Raw genomic sequence first — 22,501 nt, 5'->3', positions numbered from 1 at the left:
CCTTTATCCCTCGTGCCTGGCACATAAATAGCATATCCAGCATCTTGGAATTAAGTTAACAATGTGAAGTTCTTGTGATTTCAGATTGCATTTGGTTTTTCTCTTTAGTGTCTCAATGAGATCCTGGAGTCAGCAGATGCGCCTTTAGAAGTCACCGAAGGATTCATACAGTCGATTTCTCTGTCGGTTCCATGGGGCTCCTTGCTTCAGGATAACTGCGCGCTGGAGGTGAAAGGGCTAGAGATGGTCTTCCAACCCAGACCTCGCCTGGGTAGGTGTAGCATGTGTTCCCGATCATTATTTTATTTTGTAGAGATTGGGAAAGTAACCTAATTGCATTAAATTCAGTGTTTATTTTATTACTTTGAATTGTATTTGGGAGATAGATAAAATGTTAGGATTTGGGTCTCTGTAGGTTGTGTGATTGTACCTCTAGTGTTATTTCTCTCCCTGTTTACACTATTCACCCACAGATGGTGGTTTAAGTATTTGGTACCAATGATCTGTTGTGTTTTAAAAATTCAAAGTATTGTGCCAGAAAGCAAAGAAGTGCTCAAAAATTGATGGGGAAATGTTCAAAGGACACAGGATTGGGCTTGCAGGGGCTCCCATTGACCAAATCTGTGAAAGCTTGAGGATCAAAAAAATAATGACAATAATGGATTATAACACTCTACATTAAAAAAAACAACAACAACAACAAAAAAAACACCTTAAGTCCATATTGATACAAATAAATAAATAAACATGTGAGGGGTCAGGGAGGGGGTATGTTTTTCACTGCGGTGGGATACCTACTTATAAACACAGAAAAAGGTAGAACTCACCATTTTTTTTCGTTATAGTAAAAATTGATACAGAACAGAATCATCAGTGAACGCTAACACCATTTGGTGGAGGGTCGTCGAGGAGCTTAATATTTAGGCAGCATCAAATAATCTCCCACTGATGACCTATTATTTACAGAGGGCAAAGTTTCGTTCACAGGGGAGAAAATGGACAGCCACCACTGTAAATCACCACAGGATCAAACTGAGCCTCATCAAAATGGGTCAGACTGACTTCGTGTGTGTCCCTATGTGATCAGCTGAGAAGGCCATACCTTAGCTATGTACTCACTGTTCCTGCTAAAAGGACTTAATATGAGTCAGATCACAGAGCAGCAGTCAGACAAATCCAAAGTAAGGGAAATTTTATAAACTGAATGGTTGGTACTGTTAAAAAAGTGTTAGTGTCGTGAAAGACAAGAATGGAGGACCAGTTCCAGATTAAAGGAGGCTAAAGACATGGATAACTAATTGCACTATATAATCGTTTATTTATCCGTTTATTTAGTTATTGCCATGAAGGGTGTTATCGGGGTGGCTGCGGTGACTTGGGCGTGCAGTGTATGTAAGATATTGTTGTCACTGTTACAGCTCTTGGGTGTATTCTGCAGGGCGATGTCCTTGTTCTCAGGAGTTACATGCTGAGGTGTTCGGGAGTGAGTTAGGGTGCCTGCAGGTTACGTTCAACGAGTTCAGACAGAAGTGTGAGCGTGTGCGCGCGCGCGTGTGTGTGTGTGTGTGCAGAATCTTGATGGATCGAGGTGAGGGGTGTACAGGTGGTGTTTGTATAATTCTTTCATCTCTTTCTTAGGATTGGCTAAGTGGGAGAAGACTTTGAGAAGCAAAAGCTTTAAAGTTGTAGTAATTATTTACAAGTTTATGTGTGTGAGAGCTTTAATTATACATATGTTCTGATTTGTCAAACACATTCAAGCATATAGTGCTTCTTGCACGCCAGGTACTGTTCTTAGTGCTTTACAGTTATTATCCTCATAATCACTCTTTGAAATGGATATTTTTTATTATCTCCATTTTGCAGACAGGAAATTGAGGCACAGAGAGGTTTAATAACTAGTCCAAGTTCATAGCTAGTTAAGTGGAAAAGATGGGATCTGAACCCAGGCAGTCCGGTACTGTAGTCCTTGGACTTCACCACTGTGCTATGTTGTATCTCAGACTCTCTACTGCAGAGTGTGTATTTGTGTGTGTGTATGTGCATATTTTACAAACCAGTTATCATGGTAGGTAATCTTAAATTATGAACTTAAATTCTTTTTTCAGTGACAAGTAATGTTTATAAATATATACCTGAAGAATGATAATTTCAAGTGCTCTCTGAGTCACCAAAGTTTCAATTATGCTTAGTAGAATTATAGTATCTATATTTTGAAAATTGGAACTCCTCCTTAATAATCTGGTACTTAATTAATAAGAATATTTTATATTTTAACTATGATGAGTAGATGTAATAACACTTTCTTCTGGAAAGTCAGATATTTTCTCCTTACTTTAAAAATACCCTCTTAGAGGGGTTTTTAAATTCCATTTGGAGGGCAATAATTCTAGTAATCTCTGTCAGTTTGTTTTGAATAACGTAAGAAAGTGCGGAGGAACTCTCGTGAGGGGAAGATCTGGAAAGGATTTTTCAGTTCACGTAGTGCTTCCTCTAAGGACGCTCTTTCATGTTACCAACATCCGTACTAGCCGTCTGAGGCCCAGGTCACCTGCTGCCTCTGCCATTGTCCTGCTATTAATTCCCTGCGCCAGGAGAATTCACCTCTGAGCTGTCCTGCTGTTCTCTGCTGCTACTTACTAGCTGCCTACTGATTCTTCTTAACCTCGTCTCATTTCCTCCACGATGTTGTAGGCTCTCTGAGGGCAGAATTAATAATTATTTTATTTTTCTACCCCTATAGGAAGGCCAGCTAGTTGTGGCCGGCAGGCCAAATCTGGTCTGTCACCTGTTTTTATAAATACATTTTTGCTGGGACACCAACACGTATTTTTTCTCTCTGGCTGCTCGTGGAGTGGGAGAATCGAGTAGTGATAAGAGACTGTGCAGCTCAGAAAGCCTAAGATACCTACTGTCTGACTCTTCGCAGGGGGTTTGTCAGCCCCGGCTCCATGTAATATTTTGAACAGCCCGTGCGTGTGTAAAATGCCCATTAATACTTGCTGAATGAATGCACGAATTAGTATTTGGCAGATATAGGTCATGTAACAAGAGCACATGTCTGTGAATTTTTTCTGTCATCTGTTATTTTTATTTCCCCTCCTCAGTCATTATAAGGTGATGTTTAAATCTCAAGGGTAATTTCTAGAATATTGTATCCCTGGGTGACACCCTGATGCTAAATGTTCTGTGGAGGATTAAGAATTTATCTATTTGAAATATGTTGTTTTAAGACGTGGCTGTGTGGTAACTGTGAGAAACCATTTCGGATCAATCTGTATTTCCTGCAGCTACCGGTTCTGAGCCGATGTACTGGTCAAGTTTCATGACCAGCAGTATGCAGCTGGCGAAGGAGTGTCTTAGCCAGAAACTAACGGATGAGCAAGGAGAAGGATCCCAGCCTTTCGAAGGACTTGAAAAGTTTGCTGAAACCATTGAAACAGGTTTGGTATTACTGAGTATTTTAAAAAAGTGATGCTGCATTTAGTACCTTTATTTAGCAAGCCTTGTATAAGGCAAAGCCACTGGAGTGATTTTTAAGTGAACTGTTCTCACTTCAGAACTCTAGAATTGAGCTTATTTAAATACTGTATTCAATTTAATTTCATGTTCTTTTGTACCCTGGTTCCTGCTTGGTGATTTTATTGTGCTTAGACTTGGCATTGAATTCGGCAGATAGGGTTAGTCCCTGCCTCAGCTGTCTGTTGAGATGTGACGAGAGTTAATGTTCATTACGGAACTCAGGATTTGGGGATTATTAAGGAAAGGAATTCGATCCCATTTTATTTTATAAGTTTATATTTAAAGCAATTTAGTATTCTTTCATTTGAAGTTTTTATTTATGTCTCTGATGTTAATGGTTACCTGTTTACTCTAGTACTAAGAAGAGTGAAAGTCACTTTTTTAGACACTGTCTTGAGAATTGAACATGTGCCAGAAAATTCCAAAACTGGAACTGCACTTGAAATTCGAATAGAAAGGTAAGACTTAACAGTCGATAAAAAAGACCCTGTCCTATTCATTTATGAATAACAAAAATCTAACTCTTACATTAGATTTCAGAGTGCTTTTGAGGATGGGAGGTAATGATATTAAATTAATATATGGCATAATTTCAGAGTAAAGTGCTGTTTTTTAAGTTATGTTCAAACCCTATTAGTGAAAACTTAAAGTACCAGTTGGGGTAGAATTATATATAATACCGTGTTGAATTCAAAGCAAGTAATTCTCTTTTGGTTAATACCAAATCAAAACAATGAATATTCAACGGCTACTACACATCAGACCTCCTGTTGGAGAGTTTCCTTTTTTCCCCATAAGCAATGTACTATTTAGGTGTATTTCCTTAACGGTAGCGGCGTTTTGTTTTTTAAAGATTTTATTTATTTATTTTTAGAGGGGAAGAGAGGGAGAAAGAGGGAGAGAGACTTCGATGTGTGAGAGATACATCGATTGGTTGCCTCTTGCACGCTCCCGACTGGGGACCTGGCCCGCAACCCAGACATGTGGCCCGACTGGGAATTGAACCAGTGACCTTTCATTTGCAGGACAGTGCTCAGTTCACTGAGTCACAATAGCAAGGGCGTGAGCAGCATGTTTGCCGCTTTGGTGAGAAAGGCTAAGACTACTGTTTTCATTGAGGGTGCTGAGAGGGCATTGTAAGGTCCACATTTGCAGTAGTGTTTCACATAAAAAAGGTACAAACACATCGCTTTTGGTTTTCTGTGTGTGCCCCCTTGAAGCCCCTGTAAATAGCCCTCAGCCAGGGATAGGTTGACAGGCTCACTTACAGCTGTTGATCGGAGGTAGTGATTGTTCACCTGTGTCTTAATGCCACGCTGACTGCCACCAGAAGGAAGCAGAGTGAAGTATGTACACTGAGCACCTAAGACACTTGTATATGGATCTGTGGGGGACCTTTCCCGAATTTTAAGCAGATATGTTATTGTTTCTGTAATTTCACAAAACATACATATTAGTGAAACAGTTATTATTAACACATCTTTGAAATTATGTTGCATTACATTAAATGGTACCTTTAAAAATATTTAAAATCTCGTGAACTTAGAACTACTTTATTTGGGGTAAATTGAAGATTAGTCAGGAATTTATAGCATAGTCATAAGAATCCAAGAAATGTCATTTACATCAGGCTTTTGACTTAGAGACAAATGCTGTCTCACTGCCACTCAGAGATGGTTGCGAAGGGGTGCAGGAATTGGGTTCCGTGAAGCTAACTGTAGGAAGTTACTGACTTTCCCCCCAATTTAGGAGCCTCATAAAGTTTTCTGGCCTGGGGGTAAGGCCTCATGGAATCTTCACTGCAGTAGGGCATGGCAGTGCTGACCTGTATTCTAGGCAGATTCTAGGAATATTTTAAGGGGCTGACACTTGAAAAGTCCATCCCTTCAACTGAAAAAGCTGCATACATTTCTTGTCATGGCCGATAGGGTCCCCTGGGAGTGACGCAGCCGCCCTCTCTGCTGTTCCCTTCCAGGACCGCGTACTGTGACGAGACCGCTGATGAGCCTTCAGGAATTAACGTGCACCAGCCCACCGCCTTCGCCCACAAGCTGCTGCAGCTCTCCGGGGTCTCTCTCTTCTGGGACGAGTTCTCTGCGTCGGCCAAGTCTTCCCCAGTGTGCTCAACTGCCCCAGTGGTAGGGAAAACCAAAACTAAATCACCGATTTTTAAAAGGTTCAAATGAGAACTATTAAATTCTGCTAGGTTATATAGTGTGTTAATGCGTTTCCATCTGATCTGGAACTTAACACGAATATTGAGTAACGGGGACATATGTCAGAGATTTTAAAACATTCGTATGTATAATTTCTGCCTTTCCTTTTTGCTGTGTATTAATTTGATAGAGAAACATTGCCTTCTGTGTCTTGGGGAGAAACGGCATATTAACATCTAATGCCCGTATGCAGTAGACACACGAAACCAAGCAGTGCTCACATTTACCTTACACAGTGATTGTATTGCTGTAAATTTACCTTACAAATTATATCTTAAAAAAGTTAATAATTGAGGAGCTTTTTATTAATTCCTTGAATGAGTAGAGAATCCTTTTATGTATTAAAATCAGTTATTCTATACTTTATCTTTTATGTTATTTCAAAAATCAGATTTTCTTAATTATGGAATGTCTATTAAGTTTTCTTATTACTGTGATGAGAACGGGTGTTGTGCTTTTTCTCCGTAAAGTCCTTTCCCGTCATTTGTCGTCGTTCCCGAGGTCCTGTGCTCACACACATACCAGCTGCGGGACGCCAGTTTGTAACAATTCAGCTTCACATGTGGAAGTGTTTTCCCCTTAAGCTGACCTTTGTATTTGGCATTCGGTTTCTTCCCAGTAACACACTTTGTTCTTACTGCGCGGTAGGAAACTGAGCCGAAGCTGTCACCCAGCTGGAACCCTAAGATCGTTTACGAGCCGCACCCCCAGCTGACTAGAAGCTCACCCGAGGTGGCGCCCTCTGACCCCGTGCAGGTCGGAGGGCTGAAGGGGAGGCTGGAGTTGAGTCTCATGCTGAAGCAGAACGAAGTGCTTCCGGGAGCCAAGGTAAAGGCTTGTTTTGTCTTCTGCGGTGAAAAGGAAGTAGACCGACAGGTGTTCTCCAGCCTGTACGAGGAGCCCTGACGGCTGCTGTCGGGCACCCCGGGCGGGGGCGCTGCCCTGCGTGGTGAGGTCGCAGGGGCCTGTGCCCCGCGCTGCCGCCCGGGTTCCGGAGTCGCCTGCGCGCTCGCTGTCCCCGCCTCTCGCAGCTCCAGCCGCCCGTTAGTTCCCAGGGCTGGCGATGGGCCGCCCTACAGGAGCATGGTCCTGGCACCAGGAAGTAAAGTCTAAGGGCAGAGCTCTGGGGAGTGAGCCGACTGAGGATGTTTAATTACACGCAAGGACATCCACCTGAGCTGTGTTTTTACCTGTGTGGCCGTTTTTATAGTTGTATGATATGAAAAGAGATCGATTCTTTTCATGATGTCTTATAGCTTTTCGAAGACTGTAAAGACAACTGTACTTGTTTCTTAGGGAACAACATTGAACAGTCTGCTGGAGAATCAGGAAACGTACATTTATTCACTCAGTTAAACATGTATTTGTCAAGCGTTATTTCCAGACTTTGGAAACGAATTTTCTATATAATCTCTGTCAAATGCAGTTTCCGTAGAGGAGATGCTGGGACTCACTCGTTGGCGTGTTCACTGGTCCGAGTGACCGCCGTGCGCCAGGCCCTGGGAAGCTCTGGAGAGAGGCAGCGATGGTCACAATTCAGGCGGTGCCTTTTAACAGAAGATGTGCCCGGGGGCTAGAAATGGCTGGGGGGACGCGGGGGAGGGAGCCCCTGAGTACACGGGAATGTACACAGAGAGGTTTTCAGAGGGTTGCAGGCCCCTAGAAGTCCCTCCTCCAACCAGAACCCCTCACTGGAGTTGGAGGAGGAAGGTGGTGAATAGGGTAGCAGTGCTCCTATTATTGGTGGTCCCTCAGCCCTTTGTGTGCTGCTCTGTCCTGCTCCGGGGGGTAGGAAGTGCGCTCACCAGGTCTTACACTCGCCTTTATTAAGCAATCAGAGGCGAGTGTTTCTGCAGCAGAAGCCCCAGGTCTGTGGAAACACTGCAGGGATCCCCTGCCCGGTGACATCCTTGGGAACGAATACGCCCGTGTCTCTGGGGCACACAGGCGCTCTTTCTCCAGGAGGGAACAGCCATGGCAATAGCTTCATGGTTCTGTTTTGATTAATTGCACATTCCTCCACGTTGGTATATTTGGTATTTGTGCTCACCCAGAGTTTTGCACATTATGTGTTGATTTGTATAAATAAATGCCTGATAGATGTTACTTTTGGACACCTGGGTATGAGGTGACCAATGAACATTGGGAACTCTTGCTTGGTGGCTTTGTCTGCCAGCCAATGTTTAATATTTGGAGATATTATTACCCTTGCCTGCCTGTTAGCTTTTATGTGATAACTTGAGTATTTGAGTATATTTTGTTCTTATTTAATGAAAATGAGTACTAAGTGGAAAAACGAAAGTTCTGCGTATTAGCCCTGAAAGACACAGACCTGATAAACCTCATGCAGTGCAGACAAGGACAGCACGGGGGGGGGGGGGGGGGGGGCTTTATCTCTGCCTGGTGTTCGTGAGACTTGAGTCTTCAGACTGGTTTCAGAGTGTTGTGAAAGGTTTCACGGTTTATTGTTTATTTTTTAGTTCTCCGAGGCTGGTGTCCTCGTGCGTAAGTCTGGTCTCTGCTGCTTTACGGCCCGCGATGTCAGCAGTTAGTAAGGGCCCCGTACAGCATGTTCCTGTCGACATAAGGAACATCCAAGCCTGTAGAGAATTTTTATGAGTTTACCTGAGCCGAAATGGATGAGCGCTGCCGGGAGGGAAGGTGTCTGCTGCTTCCAGGAATGACAGTTCTGTGGTTTCCTTATCTGAAGTTGAGGCAGCACGCGGTGGGAGAGGGCAAGGCAGGGCTGGGGCCACAGGAGAGTTACCGCGGCTGTGTGCTCTCAGGCAGGAGGCTACGTGGCTGGGGGTGGCTGCCCACCACGGTCTGCCTCCTTAGGGACTTCCGACCGCTTCACCCGTTGGGTTTGCTTTCTGACGCTTCTGAGTGATGGTGGTTCTATAGTTTAGTTGTCGCTTTGAGCTGAGCTGACTTTCTGTGGAACCCTGTTTCACCCACACCTCTGTGGACAGATGGGAGAGCTGTGCCGTGGAAGAAGTGGGGGCTTCCACCTGGGTCTGCCCAGGGTAAGGTCCTGGCTCTGGGGGTAGGTAGCCTAGCGCAAGCCCTGGAGTCTTTGGGGGCCTGTTTCCTCGCCTGTAAAGCAGCAGCAGTACTAAGAATTAGAGGGAATACAATAAAAACACCTGGCATAGTGCCCTGATGCTCAAAAAGGAGATGATGATGATGATGATGACGATGATGATGACTGGAGAGTTCTTGGTTAGATCATGGAAATCTCTCAAAATCACTATGTAATTTATTTGTGTTTCTAGAATCGGAAGAAATTTGTTTTTTTCTTGGAAGATGCCATTTTTTAAACAAATGTTTTATTAATGGAATTACTTTAAGGTTGTAATAGGGGTGGGTGTTAGCATTAAAACTGAAAAGAGATGAACACAGCGTAAGCCAGGCCTCTTGAGCTCTTTAGAAGGTGATGTACAGAGCAGAGCAATGTTTTTTTTTTTCAGAATATACTTCACGGAAATCAGGGTGCGAATGGGGTGGGGCTTTTATTTCCCCAAGAAAAAATGCACCGAGAGCTGGGGAAGAGACGGGATGCGCACATGAGCCCCTTCTCCCGTCGGCATTTTGGCGGGGGCCACGGCCCCCGTGTCCCCCGGGCATGGGCCGGACGGCACACGGTGTGCACGGAGAGAGGCCTGCCGCCTGCGTGCACAGGCCTCGCGTGCCCGGCTCGGGAGCGTCATCCACGGGCCCGCTTGGGAAAGCCGGCTTTGTTCGCCGTTGGTTTAAATCCAGCTTCAGGGATTATGACTTGAGTCTTTTGAAATCATGATGGGGATGAATATTCTGCTATTTTAATATCCTTTCTTGGAGGCTATGTCCTAAGACCTCCTCAGATACCTTAAATCCTCAGGAAACTTAAACAGACAGAAAGTATGACATCAGACTTGCTGACGTGGGCTTTCTCAGGAGGATTTTCCCTCTGTGGATCAGTAGAGAGGCTCTTAGCTGAAGGAATTCAAGACTTAAGTCATCAGTATTCATATCAGTGTATTAAAATTACTGGGATTTGTGGTCATGAGATTATAAAGTGTTCATTCTGAATGTCCCTTTTTCCCTTTTTTTTTGAAGTTGGATATTGATGGGCAGACAGACTCTATTCACCTGTTCCTGTCTCCGAGACAGGTGCACTTGCTTCTGGATATGCTAGCGGCTATTGCTGGGCCAGGCAAGTATTTAACTCTTTTTAAATCTTTAAAACTTTTTAGTTAAAATATATAGCATACACATAGGTCATTCTCTTATAGAGGAATATGTGAAATTAAAGATGTATTATAAATACGAATCCTAAATAGTTAAATTTGATTGCACCTTTTAAATTGTGTTACCACGGCACAGATTAGCATTTAGATTATCTATGTCACCTTCTTAACTTTTTCAAAATTTCTGGCTTACGTCCTTGGTTGGGAATAGTACTTCACAGAACTGAGAAAGTATGGTTCTTTAACATGATAGGTAGCACACATTTTTAATGACTTATCATTTAAAGATAATTTCTAGCTACATGCTTGAAGTTATTGCTTAGATTTCTGATTAGTATTGAACAGGGGTGGCTTTGCGCTGACAGTGGTACTAAGTTGCAGTGGTATTAAGGCCATCATGAAATGGGGTTAGTAATGAAAGAACCAAAGATCCATCTCATAAGAAGGGCTAGATTTCTTTTTTTTCTTTAAAGATTTTATTTATTTTTATTTTATTTATTTATTTATAGAGAGGGGAAGGGAGGGAGAAAGAGAGAGAAACATCAATGTGTGGTTGCCTCTCATGCCTGGCTCGCAACGCAGGCCTATGCCCTGTGCCCTGATGGGAATCGAACCGGCAACCCTTTGTTTTGCAGAACAGCAGTCAATCCACTGAGCCACACCAGCCAGGGCTAGATTTTATTTATTTTTAGGGAGGGAAAGGGAAGGAGAGAGGGAGAGAAACATTGATGGGTTGCCTCTTGCACGCCCCTAAATGGGGACCTGGCCTGCAACCTAGGCATGTGCCCTGACCAGGAACCAAACTGGTGACCTTTAGGTTAGTAGGCAGGCGCTTAATCCACTGAGCCACACCAGCCAGGGCGAAGGGTTACATCTCTAAGTTGCTGTAACCATAGCACTACAGTGATAACCACAGCACTGGCACACGTCCGTCCTACAGTGTCTCCCTTTGATTGTATAGTTTTTTGTTTTTTTTTTATAAATCATCATTTATTCTTAGGCAAGTCACTTTATAAAAGTGTTGCCATTGATATTAGGTAAGTAGGTTTTGAGAGAGAATGATTAAGTAACTCCAAATTTAATTGCTGTGTTTTTTTCCCTTTCATATACTTGTAGAAAATTCTAGCAAAATAGGTTTAGCAAATAAAGATCGGAAAAACCGACCCATGCAGCAGGAGGAAGAATATCGCATTCAGATGGAGTTAAACCGGTATTATTTGAGAAAAGACTCCCTCTCTGTGGGTGTATCTTCAGAGCAGAGCTTTTATGAGACGGAAGCAGCTCGTACGCCTTCCAGCCGAGGTAAGCGGCACACAGAGTGGGCCCCCGGGCCATGCGGTACCATCACAGAGCACAGGGAAAACTCCATTTTGGCCGCTGTGAAGTGGGTTAGTAATGGGAGGACAAGAGAACCATGCTATCAGCAGGGTCAGATCTCTACCCAGCACTGCAGCGGCTACCACAGCCTGACGCTGACGTGCTACACTGTCTGCTTTTGATTGGGTAGTTTATATGAATCATGATTTAGTCTAAGGAACGTCAGTTTACATAAATGTAGACTTACACAAGAGAGAAATGGGTAATTCTTCATTTTGTCAAATTCTGATGAGCTCACATAATGGTTTATAGATTCCTTTAAATACGAATCTTTCTCAATCTACTGATTATATGTAACTATAATCTTTTTCTAGTTTATGTTGCATTTAGAGGTGTTTCAGAATGTGTGAGTACTAATACCCTAAATAATAAGAATCGGTTTAAGTATGAAATGTTGAACTAAATAGAAAATTAAAGTCAACTCAAGAACCATTAGCCTTAACAAACTTTATTTGCATGTGGGTAAAATAATCTCCAGAAGGAAAGAAGTGAAATGTAAAAAGAATTCAAAATAATACATGCAATTTTTTTCCTTTTTAAAATTTTATTCTTTTTTTTAAAGAAATAGCTATATCCATATGAAATCAGAGGTTACAAGATATATATAATATATACACCGTTTTAATCTGAATTTTAACTTCTAAATTGTAATATGACACTTAAAAATATACCAGGTAATACTGCATATCATATATCAAAGATCACCAGCAAGATAGCACAACCTTTTGTTAACCTATGTTCAGTTGAGTTTTTACTATGCCATTTATATCTGAGCTCCAAATAAATTACCCCATTGGAAGTAACAGACTTTAGGGTATCACTATATCACAGATAATCTGAAGGAAGAATATTATATTGATGTTTATTTACTTAATTTAGAGATGTAGATTTGTGGAATTAGAATACAATTGACAAAGTTTAATTCTCTCTAGAAGAAGAAGTTTTCTTCTCCATGGCTGATATGGACATGTCCCATAGTCTATCTTCTCTTCCACCCCTGGGGGACCCCCCAAATATGGACCTCGAGTTATCATTAACTAGCACATACACAAATACCCCAGCAGGATCTCCGTTAAGTGCTACTGTGGTAAAGTATTATTTAATTTTCGTTCTGTTCTTGAAAACTTGCTTCTAAAATTCATTACTTTATTCATCTGCTTTAAAATAATTCCTTTGTAGCTTCAGCCGACGTGGGGAGATTTCCTCGATCGTCATAAAGAGCAGCCAGCGAGAGGGCCAGCAGTGCCATCCAGCCTGACGCACCCGCCGCCTTTACCGAAGGCTCGTACGTGGAAATAAGACACTTGTTGATGGTTCCCATTGGGACTTTCATTGAAATACAGAAAATGCCATTCTGCTTGCCTCTTTCCTTTTCCTTCATAATTACGTCTTTTTGGTCTAGACCATTTAACAAAGTTCAGAAAGAAAATGAAGCACTGTTAATTCACTGTGAAGTGTGTTAGTATAGTTGCCCATTCACTGCATTCTTCACGTTTAAATAATTGTGTATTTTTAGTAAAAAGTACATTGTAAGTTTCATATATTATTGCAGTTTAGGAATCTCAATCAGCCTATCTGCTCTTTGTTTTACTGTTTATACTTGACTCGAAAGTGAGCCTCAGGTTTCTTCTCTGTAAAATTGAATTAGAATAGACACCAGGCTCACAGGAAAATGCGGTGAGCAGCTTGGGTTAATCTCTGACTTTTCCAGTACAGTTTTATTAATGCAAAGCTTCGTTCACACATTTCCTATGGCATCGTGTTCTTTTGTACTTCAGGTACCAAGGGTCTTGGCTATATCATGCAGACACATAAGGAGTTTATTTTATTTTACTTGTTTACTATCATTCAAATCGTTGTGTAGTTGCCTGGTTTAGAAAATGAATACGTAAGGAAATGTTTTGTAGTTTTGATAAAGCGGATTACTGTAAGTGTTAAGCTTCCCGTGCGTGACTAACACGTGTGTCTCAGCCCTCCCGTCCAGGTCTGTGTCCGTGGACGAAGCCCGGCCGGAGCTCATTTGTAGACTGGCCGTGGGGACCCTCTCCGTCTCTGTGCTTCACGTTGACCCGTTATCGCCACCCGAGACGTCCTTGAACCTTAACCCGTTGACCCCTCTGGCAGTAGCCTTCTTTTCCTGTATAGAAAAGATTGACCCAGCGAGACTTTCAACAGACGATTTTAAGGCTTTCCGGACAGTGTTTGCAGAAGCTTGCGAACATGATCACCTTAGGTAAACGCTCGGATTTCTTAACGATCCTTGAGAAAGAACCAAAAGTAGCCTTTTCCTTTCATCTGTCTGTCCAACTCCATTTGTATTCATAGTTCACGTTTTATTTGTAAATGAGTGGAATGAATGAGATTTTCTTGCAGTGCCGGAACGATATTTGCCACAGAGTCTCTCATTCAGGTCATTTGGCACGTCAGACAATCAGACAGGAGCCCCAGATAAGCTGGAGTTGGGAGGGGACCTTTCCTTTAGCTCCCTCCCTGCTCTTGCCAAATTGGAACCTTTTACCATCATACCCACTGACGTCATTGCAGTCATAAAAACGGTTGTTATTGCCACTGGCGTAGCGGGGGTGGCAGCGGTGGTCAGAGTAGAATGAGCTTCCCAGGGGGACTTGGAAATGGTCTGTGTGCCCCTGGCCATGAGGATGTGACAGCAGGGCCGATGGAGCTTGGATGCTGCATTTGTCACCTTCTCCTTAGAAAATCAAAGCTGTCCGAATAGCCAGTGATCGTTTCATGGATTGAGTTCTGGTAGATGAGATAATTAAATTTGTGAGTATAATGTTGTTAGTGTGCACATGCTATTCATTTTGACATGAAAGTGACCTATAAATTGTTGTCATGTTATTTTAAAATTCCAGTGATTTATACAATATATTAATATTTGTAGAAAATATTTTGGGCTTTTATTTTAACTTTTTAACTTTCTGAAGTATTAAAATTAATATGTAAATTAGTTTTTATACCTGATAAAATAAATTCTGGTTAGAACTATTGTATTTATTTATAATCAAACTGAAAAAATTTTTTTCTCCCAGTTTTTGACCAGATTTCAAGTATCTGTCGGTAGGAAATATAACGAAAGCAATAAAAACTAGAGAACTACCTTCATTTGAGCTCCACTGAAGTTTTAACAATATTGCTTGGTGCTTTCAGATAATTTTAAGAAACAGTTATATATGTATATATTATAAACTTTAAAGATTTTATCCACTGCAGTGTAAATTTTAAAATGTGGAAAAAGGAAGGGCACTTTGGGGAGATAAACATATCCTGGATAATTTCCTGTCAACAGAACGGTTTTCTTTATCTTATGTCAGGGAAATTTGAAGTAATGTTTCTGGTTACTATGCTTAGGAATGTTATTTACAACACAAGTGTGTCAGAATAGGCAGACAATTATTACACTTCATTAACATGTGCACTATTTACACTTCATTCAACCTAGAAGTAAATGGACACTCCTAAACGCTGCCTTTCTTGTGATAGATTTATAGGTACCGGCATCAAACTATCCTATGAACAGAGACAGAGATCAGCGTCCAGATGTTTGAGCACCGACATGTCCATTGGGCACATGGAGCTCTTGGAGTGCCTGTTTCCGACGGATTTCCATTCTGTTTCCCCTCACTACACAGAGGTAAACGCGCAGCACCTTTCCTTGTGGGCATTCTTTCGGTCTGTCGTGCTTTTTTTCTTTGTTTTAACTATGCTTTATTGATTATGCTGTTAGAGTTGTCCCAATTTCTTTTCCCTTTGTTCCCTTCTACCCAAATCTGTCTTGCTTTTTAAGAATTGTATGAACAGCAGTGATTTTCTTAAAAAATGGAACAGGAAGTCATATAGGAAGAGGGGTGTATGTGTGTGTGTGTGTGTGTGTATGTGAGCATTTGTGTTTTGTATAAACAGATTTTTAAGTATGGCATTCAAGGCCATTAAGAGTCGGTTAAAATTTTAATTTAGAGTTGACTTGTAGAGTGGCAGACAGGATATGGGCCACGTGACTTCATTTCACTCATTTTTTAAGCACTCTCAATTTCAGGAGAATTCTGTTATTCAACAAATAGCTGCTGCTTGCTGAGCACTGTTCGCTGTGGGAGACAAGTGAAATATCTTTTTTTCTTTTATTATTAATCTGTTTTTATTCCTCTCAATAGTGTGTTCTAGAGAAACTTCAAAGCTATCACAGTGACACTTGTTGCTTTTACTTTGTGCTTATATATTATTTTATTTCAAAGCACTTTCTTGGGCGTTACTTGACTCCTGCCCTACATTTTGTAGGTGAGATACCAAGTATCACAGATGTTAACTAACTTGTCTAAGACCGCATCGGGAGCAAGGTTTTCTGAATCCTAAAAATTCTTCCCAGTATTACATTAGCACCTCTATTTAAACTTGTGTGATTAAAATTATAACTTAGTATTTTACATTTATTTTCATCTTTGGTTTTAAGCTTTTGATGTTCCATTCCAAAGAACAAACTGATTCCCACTCCCCTGTGTGTCTTCAGCTTCATTATAAGCACTCTGAGAATAAAGGGCCCCAGGTAAGAGGTCTTTTTCTGTGACTACCACCTATAAATTTTCATTTGATATATATTTTGTCACAATTGGAAGGTTTTAACCTAGTTTTATAGCATTTTAAAAACTATTTTCAGAGAGAGGGGAAGGGAGGAAGAAATAGAGGGAGAGAAACATCTACGTGTGAGAGAAACATTAATCGGTTGCCTCTCGGATGCCCCCCACTGAGGGCCAGGCCTGCAACCCAGGCACGTGCACCAAACTGAGAATGGAACCGAAGACCTTTGGGTTGCAGGCCTGGCGCTCAATCCACTGAGCACATCAGCCAGGGCTAGTTTTATAGTATCGTTAGTGATCATATTAATGCTTTGCTTTGCTTTTCTTCTTTTTTAAAGGGCAATCAAGCAAGACTTAGTTCTGTTCCTCAGAAGGCAGAATTACAGATTAAATTAAATCCAGTATTTTGTGAGCTGGATATCAGTATTGTGGACAGGCTAAATTCCTTATTGCAGCCGCAGAAACTCACCACAGCAGAGGTGATGGCGTCTCACATGTACACTTCATATAACAAGCATAATAGTCTGGTGAGTATTCAAAAGCTGCAAATGCGAGTCAGAATTACTGCTAGCTAATAGGCTTATTTGGATTATTTCCGAGCGTACACACAAATTATGAAAACAGCATTATTTGTAATCATGAAAAAATGGAGATGTGATTTATGTCTGGATATTAGATAGCTAAATAAGTTTTGTTAATCTACTGAGTGAAATTCTATGCACCTATTTTATTTATTAAAAATATATTTACTGTATGTATTTTTCCATTACCAATTAGTCCCCTTATACTCTCTCCCCCTAGCACGCGCACCTATTTTAAATGATGGTTATGCCGATGGTGCGGTGAGAAGGCTCATGAAGAAGTAACTTCCATTACCACACTGTGAATAAAATTGACATACAGAAAAAGAATGGGTAGAAGTACACCACCTGGTAGCAATAATTACGTTAGAGCGATAGAATTAGATTTCCTCTCCTCTTCTGTGTTATCTGAATATTGTGATTACAATAATTCACAGAAGTTCATTCACACATTTCACAAAGTACTTGAGCCACCCATAACATGTAGCTCATGTAAGATACACCTTTGAAAATGGGAACATAGTTTATTGGATTGTATTACTGAGTATCACGTTATATCCTTTTTACTTAGATCTGGTGCCTGTTGTCTTTTCCAAGCAAATCAAATAAGTCAGATTTGCAGAAACTCTATTGGCACTTTTTGGGCTGTAGGAGCAGGAACAGAGAAAACTTAAGTTGAGAAGAAAAGGGAAAAGCTATGTATATTTTTTTACTTTATTTGCTTCTTCGATTAGTGATGGTGTTCACATCATTAATTCTGTACTTTGGTGGTCTTTATTTTTTGTCGCCAGTTGCTTGTTATTTTAAGTTCTGCCGAAGCCAGTGTCTGTGTCTGTTGTCCGTCACAGACGTGTTGGCATGGCAGCTGTTTGTGCTGACGTCACGATGGTGTGCCCTGCAGTAGAGCTGCGTGTTCTATACGTGTTAGAGAAAGAACAGAAGTAGGCTTTTGTCTGAAGGGCATTTTCTTTGAACTTTCTATCCTAACATGGCTTCGAGTAAAACGGCGCATATGTGTTTTGGTTTCTGAGAGCCATTCAATGGGGTCCAACCCTTGGGAGCTCAGTCAGTCACTGAGTCAGTGTTTCTTTAGAACCTATGACTTGCCAGCCTCTGGGATTAGTCCTGGAAATGCAGAACGAGGCAGGGGTGGGCCTTCGCAGCCGGCGTGATTCACCGGATCTCACACTCACACTGAGTCTTTAAAGTAGCGTGTTTGTAGATAAAACCTTCAAGTTGGATGTTGGCTACTAGAGTGATTTTTCACTTGAATTTGTTGATAAGCTAATTTACATGTTATTCTTAAATATTTATGCATCTGTTGTGCCTGAGTCTTCACTTTGGTTCAGCTTTTATTTTTATTTATTCATTTTTTTATACGAGGATTTACCTTTTGCCAGTAGTTCTGCTTTTGTTAATAGCTGTTGGACTTTCAGATTTCATTGCGCTAAACTAATGTGGTGGTGATTATTTTGAATTGTATTTTACTGTATTATACTGAGTGAGGAAACTGTGAGTATATATATTATAATGTTGAATACTAATGTTTATATTTATTTGCTTAATTTAACATTTGACCTATTTTGGATGTTTTGTGTTTTAGCACAAAGCTTTCACTGAAGTGTTTCTAGATGACTCACATAATCCTGCAAATTGTCGGATATCAGTCCAAGTCGCCACGCCAGCATTAAACCTTTCTGTTCGCTTCCCAATACCTGATCTTCGATCAGACCAAGAAAGAGGACCGTGGTTTAAGAAGTCGCTTCAGAAGGAGATTCTTCATTTAGCATTCACCGATCTGGAATTTAAGACTGAATTTATAGGAGGCTCAACCCCGGAACAAGTTAAACTGGAACTTACCTTTAGAGAACTAGTTGGTAAGCTTGAATGTGCCTGTGGAGGCGCCAGACTGTGCATGCGCGACCGCTCCGGAGGCCGGGGGCGCGGGACGGGCGTCACAGCTGCAGAGGGTGAACCCGCTAGGGGACGTTAGGTTAGGGGACAGGAGCAGCAGCTCTTTTCCAGTGTAGTGTACAAAGAGGTGACACGGGTCCCTTTTTGAAAAGAAATTACTAAGCACGATGATTCATTCACTTTGTCAGAACTGCTCTTCCCCAGGGGCGCGTGGCGCTGCTGTGCCATCCTCCCCTGCCGTGCCTCCCCCTGCGTGCGGGGAGGGCTGCTGGCGACCGCGGTCGGATCGGTCGGAGCATCGCGCTGCGGGAGCCGCTGCGGGAGCCACTGCGCTGAGCGCTTCACACGCGCGCCTGTCTCCTTTAGTCATCACGATTGTGTAGGCCTCTTACTTCAGTCATTCCTGGCATTTGTGTGAGGGATCTGTAGACCTAAGAAGAGGGACCTTCCAAGGTCATGTAGCAGGAAGTGGCAAAGGCGAGATTCAGACCCAGGTCTGACACTGGAGCTGGAGCTTTTTGTCATCATACCACTGTCTTGTGACATTTCTTTGTGAAACCTGTTCTAAGTTTTTCTGTCTTACTTTGCTTCTGTCAGCTGATGAAGAGTATATGTGCACTTAGAATGAATCCAGTCCACGAAGAACTCGGGAAGATTTTGATTTTGGGGTGTGTGTGTGTGTGTGTGTGTGATTTCATAACAACCTGCCTGTGCCACTACACCTCCCCTCTGCCCCTCCCCCCTCTGCTCACACCTTCCCACCCTCCCCAGTCTCTGCTCACCGCCCACTCTGGAAAGAGATGCTGAGTTTCCCTTCCCTTCTTCTCTCTGAGTTTTACACATTCTTAGAGATATTGAGAACTCATTGTTGCCAACTGTGACTCATGAAAGGGCACTTGGGGCGGTCTAATCTTTCCTTCTCTGCAGTGGTAAGGAACTCATTATTCTGGAGGAAAGTCAGTCTTTGTAAAATGGAATGAAGAGACATGTAGGGTTATTGTGAACAGAGGTAATTCTTGCGGTGCTTGATACAAAATCGATATTTAGGACATGTCATTATCTCTGTGTTCCTGGGTTCACTGCATGAACCTTCATGAAGAACGACCATTAGGGGAACTCAGTGAGCGGCACCTGCTCTATTTACCGTCGTGATCATGTCTGGACCCATTAAGCATTGGTACTTAAAAGTCTGAGTATGAACAGAAAGCAGCGTCTGTAATTTATCTGCTCGTTCTGTGTCCCCACACGTATACTAGACACGGGAACAAATGAGTCAATGCCGGAGAGCTCACTGTTGCATTATGTTCCTGATTTCGAGGATCCCTGCTCCCCTAAGGAGGAGAGTACCTTTCGGCCCTCGGGAATAAGTGCATTTCAGTGAATCCGCCTTGTTTTATTAGGGTCGTTCCAGGAAGATAAAGGAGAGCCGTCTGTCAAGTTTTTCCACGTGTCCAGTGGAGCAGACGGAGACGCAACATCGTCCGACGACTTTGACTGGCCACGGTGAGTAAGCTGAGGGATATGACACGTATATTTAATGGGATTTTCCTCCCAAAAGTAAATTACTGTAGTCTTTTTAACCATCATTTTGACTATTAAATTTAAGCTAAAAATACCCAGCCTTGACGAGAGAAACCAGAGGAGGATGGACAAGTGAAATAAAAACACCATCCTGAGAACTGCTCATGAAAGGTGCCTGTGAGGTGTGAGGGACGGAAGCGTAGGGTGCGTTCTCAGTCCCCAAGTCTCCTTGTTGAAGTCAGGGGACCAAAGACTCATTGATCATTTTGAAAACAGCTCAAGGCTGCAGGAGAGGAGATGGCACAGGGCACCATCTGGTTAGTTGTCAAGTGGACTTGGTGACCAGTGATGCTGTGGAACCGTGTTTTTCAGATCTGGGAGCTCTTACAAATAATTGGTTCTCGGGAGAGCCTGGGCATCAGTGCGGCCTACAAGTCCTGCCAGGTGGCTCCGGTGTGCAGCGGCCGCGGAGAGCCACTGCCTGGGGGGGTGTGTGGGGGGGCTGTGGCCATGTGTTAGGGTGCGGTAGCCTTGTCATGGGCTTGCACTGTGTTTCAAAGGACTCAGCTTACTTATAACAGTGACCCATTATTACATTGAAAACTAAGCCTTTGAAGCCTCTCGAAAAGTGATCTTTTTTGTGCCATTCCCGTGCCTTCCCTCTTTACCTGTCACCTGCGTATCAGGCTGTCAGGCTCTCAGGACAGGTGTGCCAGTAGCCTGGCCGGAAGCCGCAGGAGCCAGAGCGTGAGCTTTCCTCCTGCCTCAGTTACGTAATCTGGAAGCACGGTTTATATCAGGGTATCTCTAAGTTAGGAAGCAGATGTGACAGTTTGTAACTAGGGCCAACTGGTACCACCTGCGCAGGGAACAGACAAAGCCATGGTAGATGCGACACAGATGTCCATCCTAGCTGGGATGCTACGCTCCCTCCTGACGGGGGGCTGGCATGCTCAGAGGGAGACTGCAAAGCCCTGGGCTGGTGGCGTGCCCGCAGAGGACGGCCTCAGCCTTTTGTGACTGAGAACCCTAAAGGAAAAGATTGTTGTCGCAGAGCTGAAAGCATTCCCCGATCAGCCTCTCCTTTCCCGCGGGAACCATTTCTGTGACACAGGGGCCCTGTAACAGCGGAACGGGCTGCATGCGGAGGCGTCGGGGTTAGTGAGAACACATGGAGTTCTTAGGGGAAACTTGCTGAAAGGTGATTTTTAAACATGAAATTTAAAGTTGATCTTTGAATCCTTAAAAGATCAGATTTTCAGTTAGCTGAGAATAAAGTGTTAAGGCTTTTCTTTTATTTACTTGTCTCACCAATTCCACACTTTTTAAAGTTTATAACACACCCAGAAGTGGGGTAGATCAGATATAATTAGACTTTGCAGAGAAGCTGAATCCCACCACGAATGACTTAATCAGTGGTCTTTGGATCAATTTGCATGAAAGGTAAAGTTTTGTAGTTTATTCGTAGATCTTGATTTTTAAAATTGTCTTTGCTATCAGAATCGTGCTGAAAGTAAACCCACTGGCCATGCATTCCATCCTGGAGAGAATTGCAGCAGAGGAAGAGGAGGAGGGCGAGGGCCACTTTCAGGAAGAGGAGGAAGGAGGTGCTCATTCCCTGAAGGACGTGTGTGACCTTAGGAGACCGGCCCCTTCTCCCTTTTCCTCGCGCAGAGTCATGTTTGAAAATGAGCAGGTAAAATACGAGCGTGAGCAAGCCACGGAGGGGTTGTCCTCTGTCACGTAGCAGGGGTTTTAAATCTTCTCTAAAAAAACCAAAAAACTTATATTCTATTTGTGCTAGTTTTTTCGCTCTAAGATTGAATAATATCTTTTATTTTTTCTTGGTTAGAAGTTAAAAGTTACATGCTCACTTACTTGCTGACGTACCAAGTTGTATGCCTAAGTTAAGAAGATGCAACTACTATTTTAAACATAGAATGGTTATTTGATTTTTTTTTTTGACACTAAACTTTCATGTTTTAGATGGTGATGCCAGGAGACCCTGTAGAAATGACAGAGTTCCAGGATAAAGCAATCAGCAATTCTCACTACGTTCTGGAACTTACGTTGCCCACTATTCATATAACGCTACCTAATAAAAGCTTTTATGAGAAGCTTTATAACAGGTGAGTTTAAACACACTGAGTTGACCCTTTGGGATGAGCAGTTCTGCCTCCCTGTCCCCCTGCCCCCTGTGCCCCCTGTGCCGTCTCTGCCCCGGCATGGCCTCCCACCGCAGCGCGCTCTGTGGTGCTGCTGATGGAGCGGTGACTGTCATGGGCGCTGTTGTCCGTGGAGTGTCCTGACCAGTGTGTCTGGCACCGCGCTCCTTGTGTGGGAGACGTACTCCCTTTGCCCGGTGCCGCCTCGCCACGGGTGCTGTGCAAACACCCCTTCTCTGTGTGCAGCGATGTGGAAAGAGCCGGGGGGTGTTTGTGTGGCAACCCAGCAGGTCCTGGCGTGGACTCAGAACCCTGGAGGCCTTGTACAAGGGGCGTGCGTTCTCAGAGTTTGCAAAAGGACCTCGTTAGAAAATATAAACTCTAACT

At 42.7% G+C, this 22,501-nt stretch overlaps 1 protein-coding gene across 1 annotated transcript in view; it reads left to right on the top strand.

The window, feature by feature from the left end:
- ATG2B (autophagy related 2B) overlaps positions 1–22,501 on the top strand; it is a 62,026-nt gene that overhangs the window by 8,492 nt on the left and 31,033 nt on the right. Inside the window, exons 2-18 of the mRNA XM_090271368.1 lie at positions 109–271; positions 3,291–3,443; positions 3,878–3,980; positions 5,498–5,660; positions 6,387–6,566; positions 9,837–9,933; positions 11,084–11,269; positions 12,277–12,431; positions 12,524–12,629; positions 13,316–13,577; positions 14,846–14,996; positions 15,810–15,902; positions 16,272–16,460; positions 18,118–18,391; positions 19,829–19,931; positions 21,450–21,645; positions 21,936–22,078. Of these exons, the coding sequence (XP_090127494.1) occupies positions 109–271; positions 3,291–3,443; positions 3,878–3,980; positions 5,498–5,660; positions 6,387–6,566; positions 9,837–9,933; positions 11,084–11,269; positions 12,277–12,431; positions 12,524–12,629; positions 13,316–13,577; positions 14,846–14,996; positions 15,810–15,902; positions 16,272–16,460; positions 18,118–18,391; positions 19,829–19,931; positions 21,450–21,645; positions 21,936–22,078 (2,717 nt within the window). The remainder of the gene's footprint in view (positions 1–108; positions 272–3,290; positions 3,444–3,877; positions 3,981–5,497; positions 5,661–6,386; positions 6,567–9,836; positions 9,934–11,083; positions 11,270–12,276; positions 12,432–12,523; positions 12,630–13,315; positions 13,578–14,845; positions 14,997–15,809; positions 15,903–16,271; positions 16,461–18,117; positions 18,392–19,828; positions 19,932–21,449; positions 21,646–21,935; positions 22,079–22,501) is intronic.

This window comes from Furipterus horrens, unplaced genomic scaffold (genome assembly GCF_987537825.1).
Source record: "Furipterus horrens unplaced genomic scaffold, mFurHor1.1.pri manual_scaffold_3, whole genome shotgun sequence".
Classification (NCBI taxonomy): domain Eukaryota; kingdom Metazoa; phylum Chordata; class Mammalia; order Chiroptera; family Furipteridae; genus Furipterus; species Furipterus horrens.
This window is presented reverse-complemented; position numbering and strand designations above follow the sequence as displayed.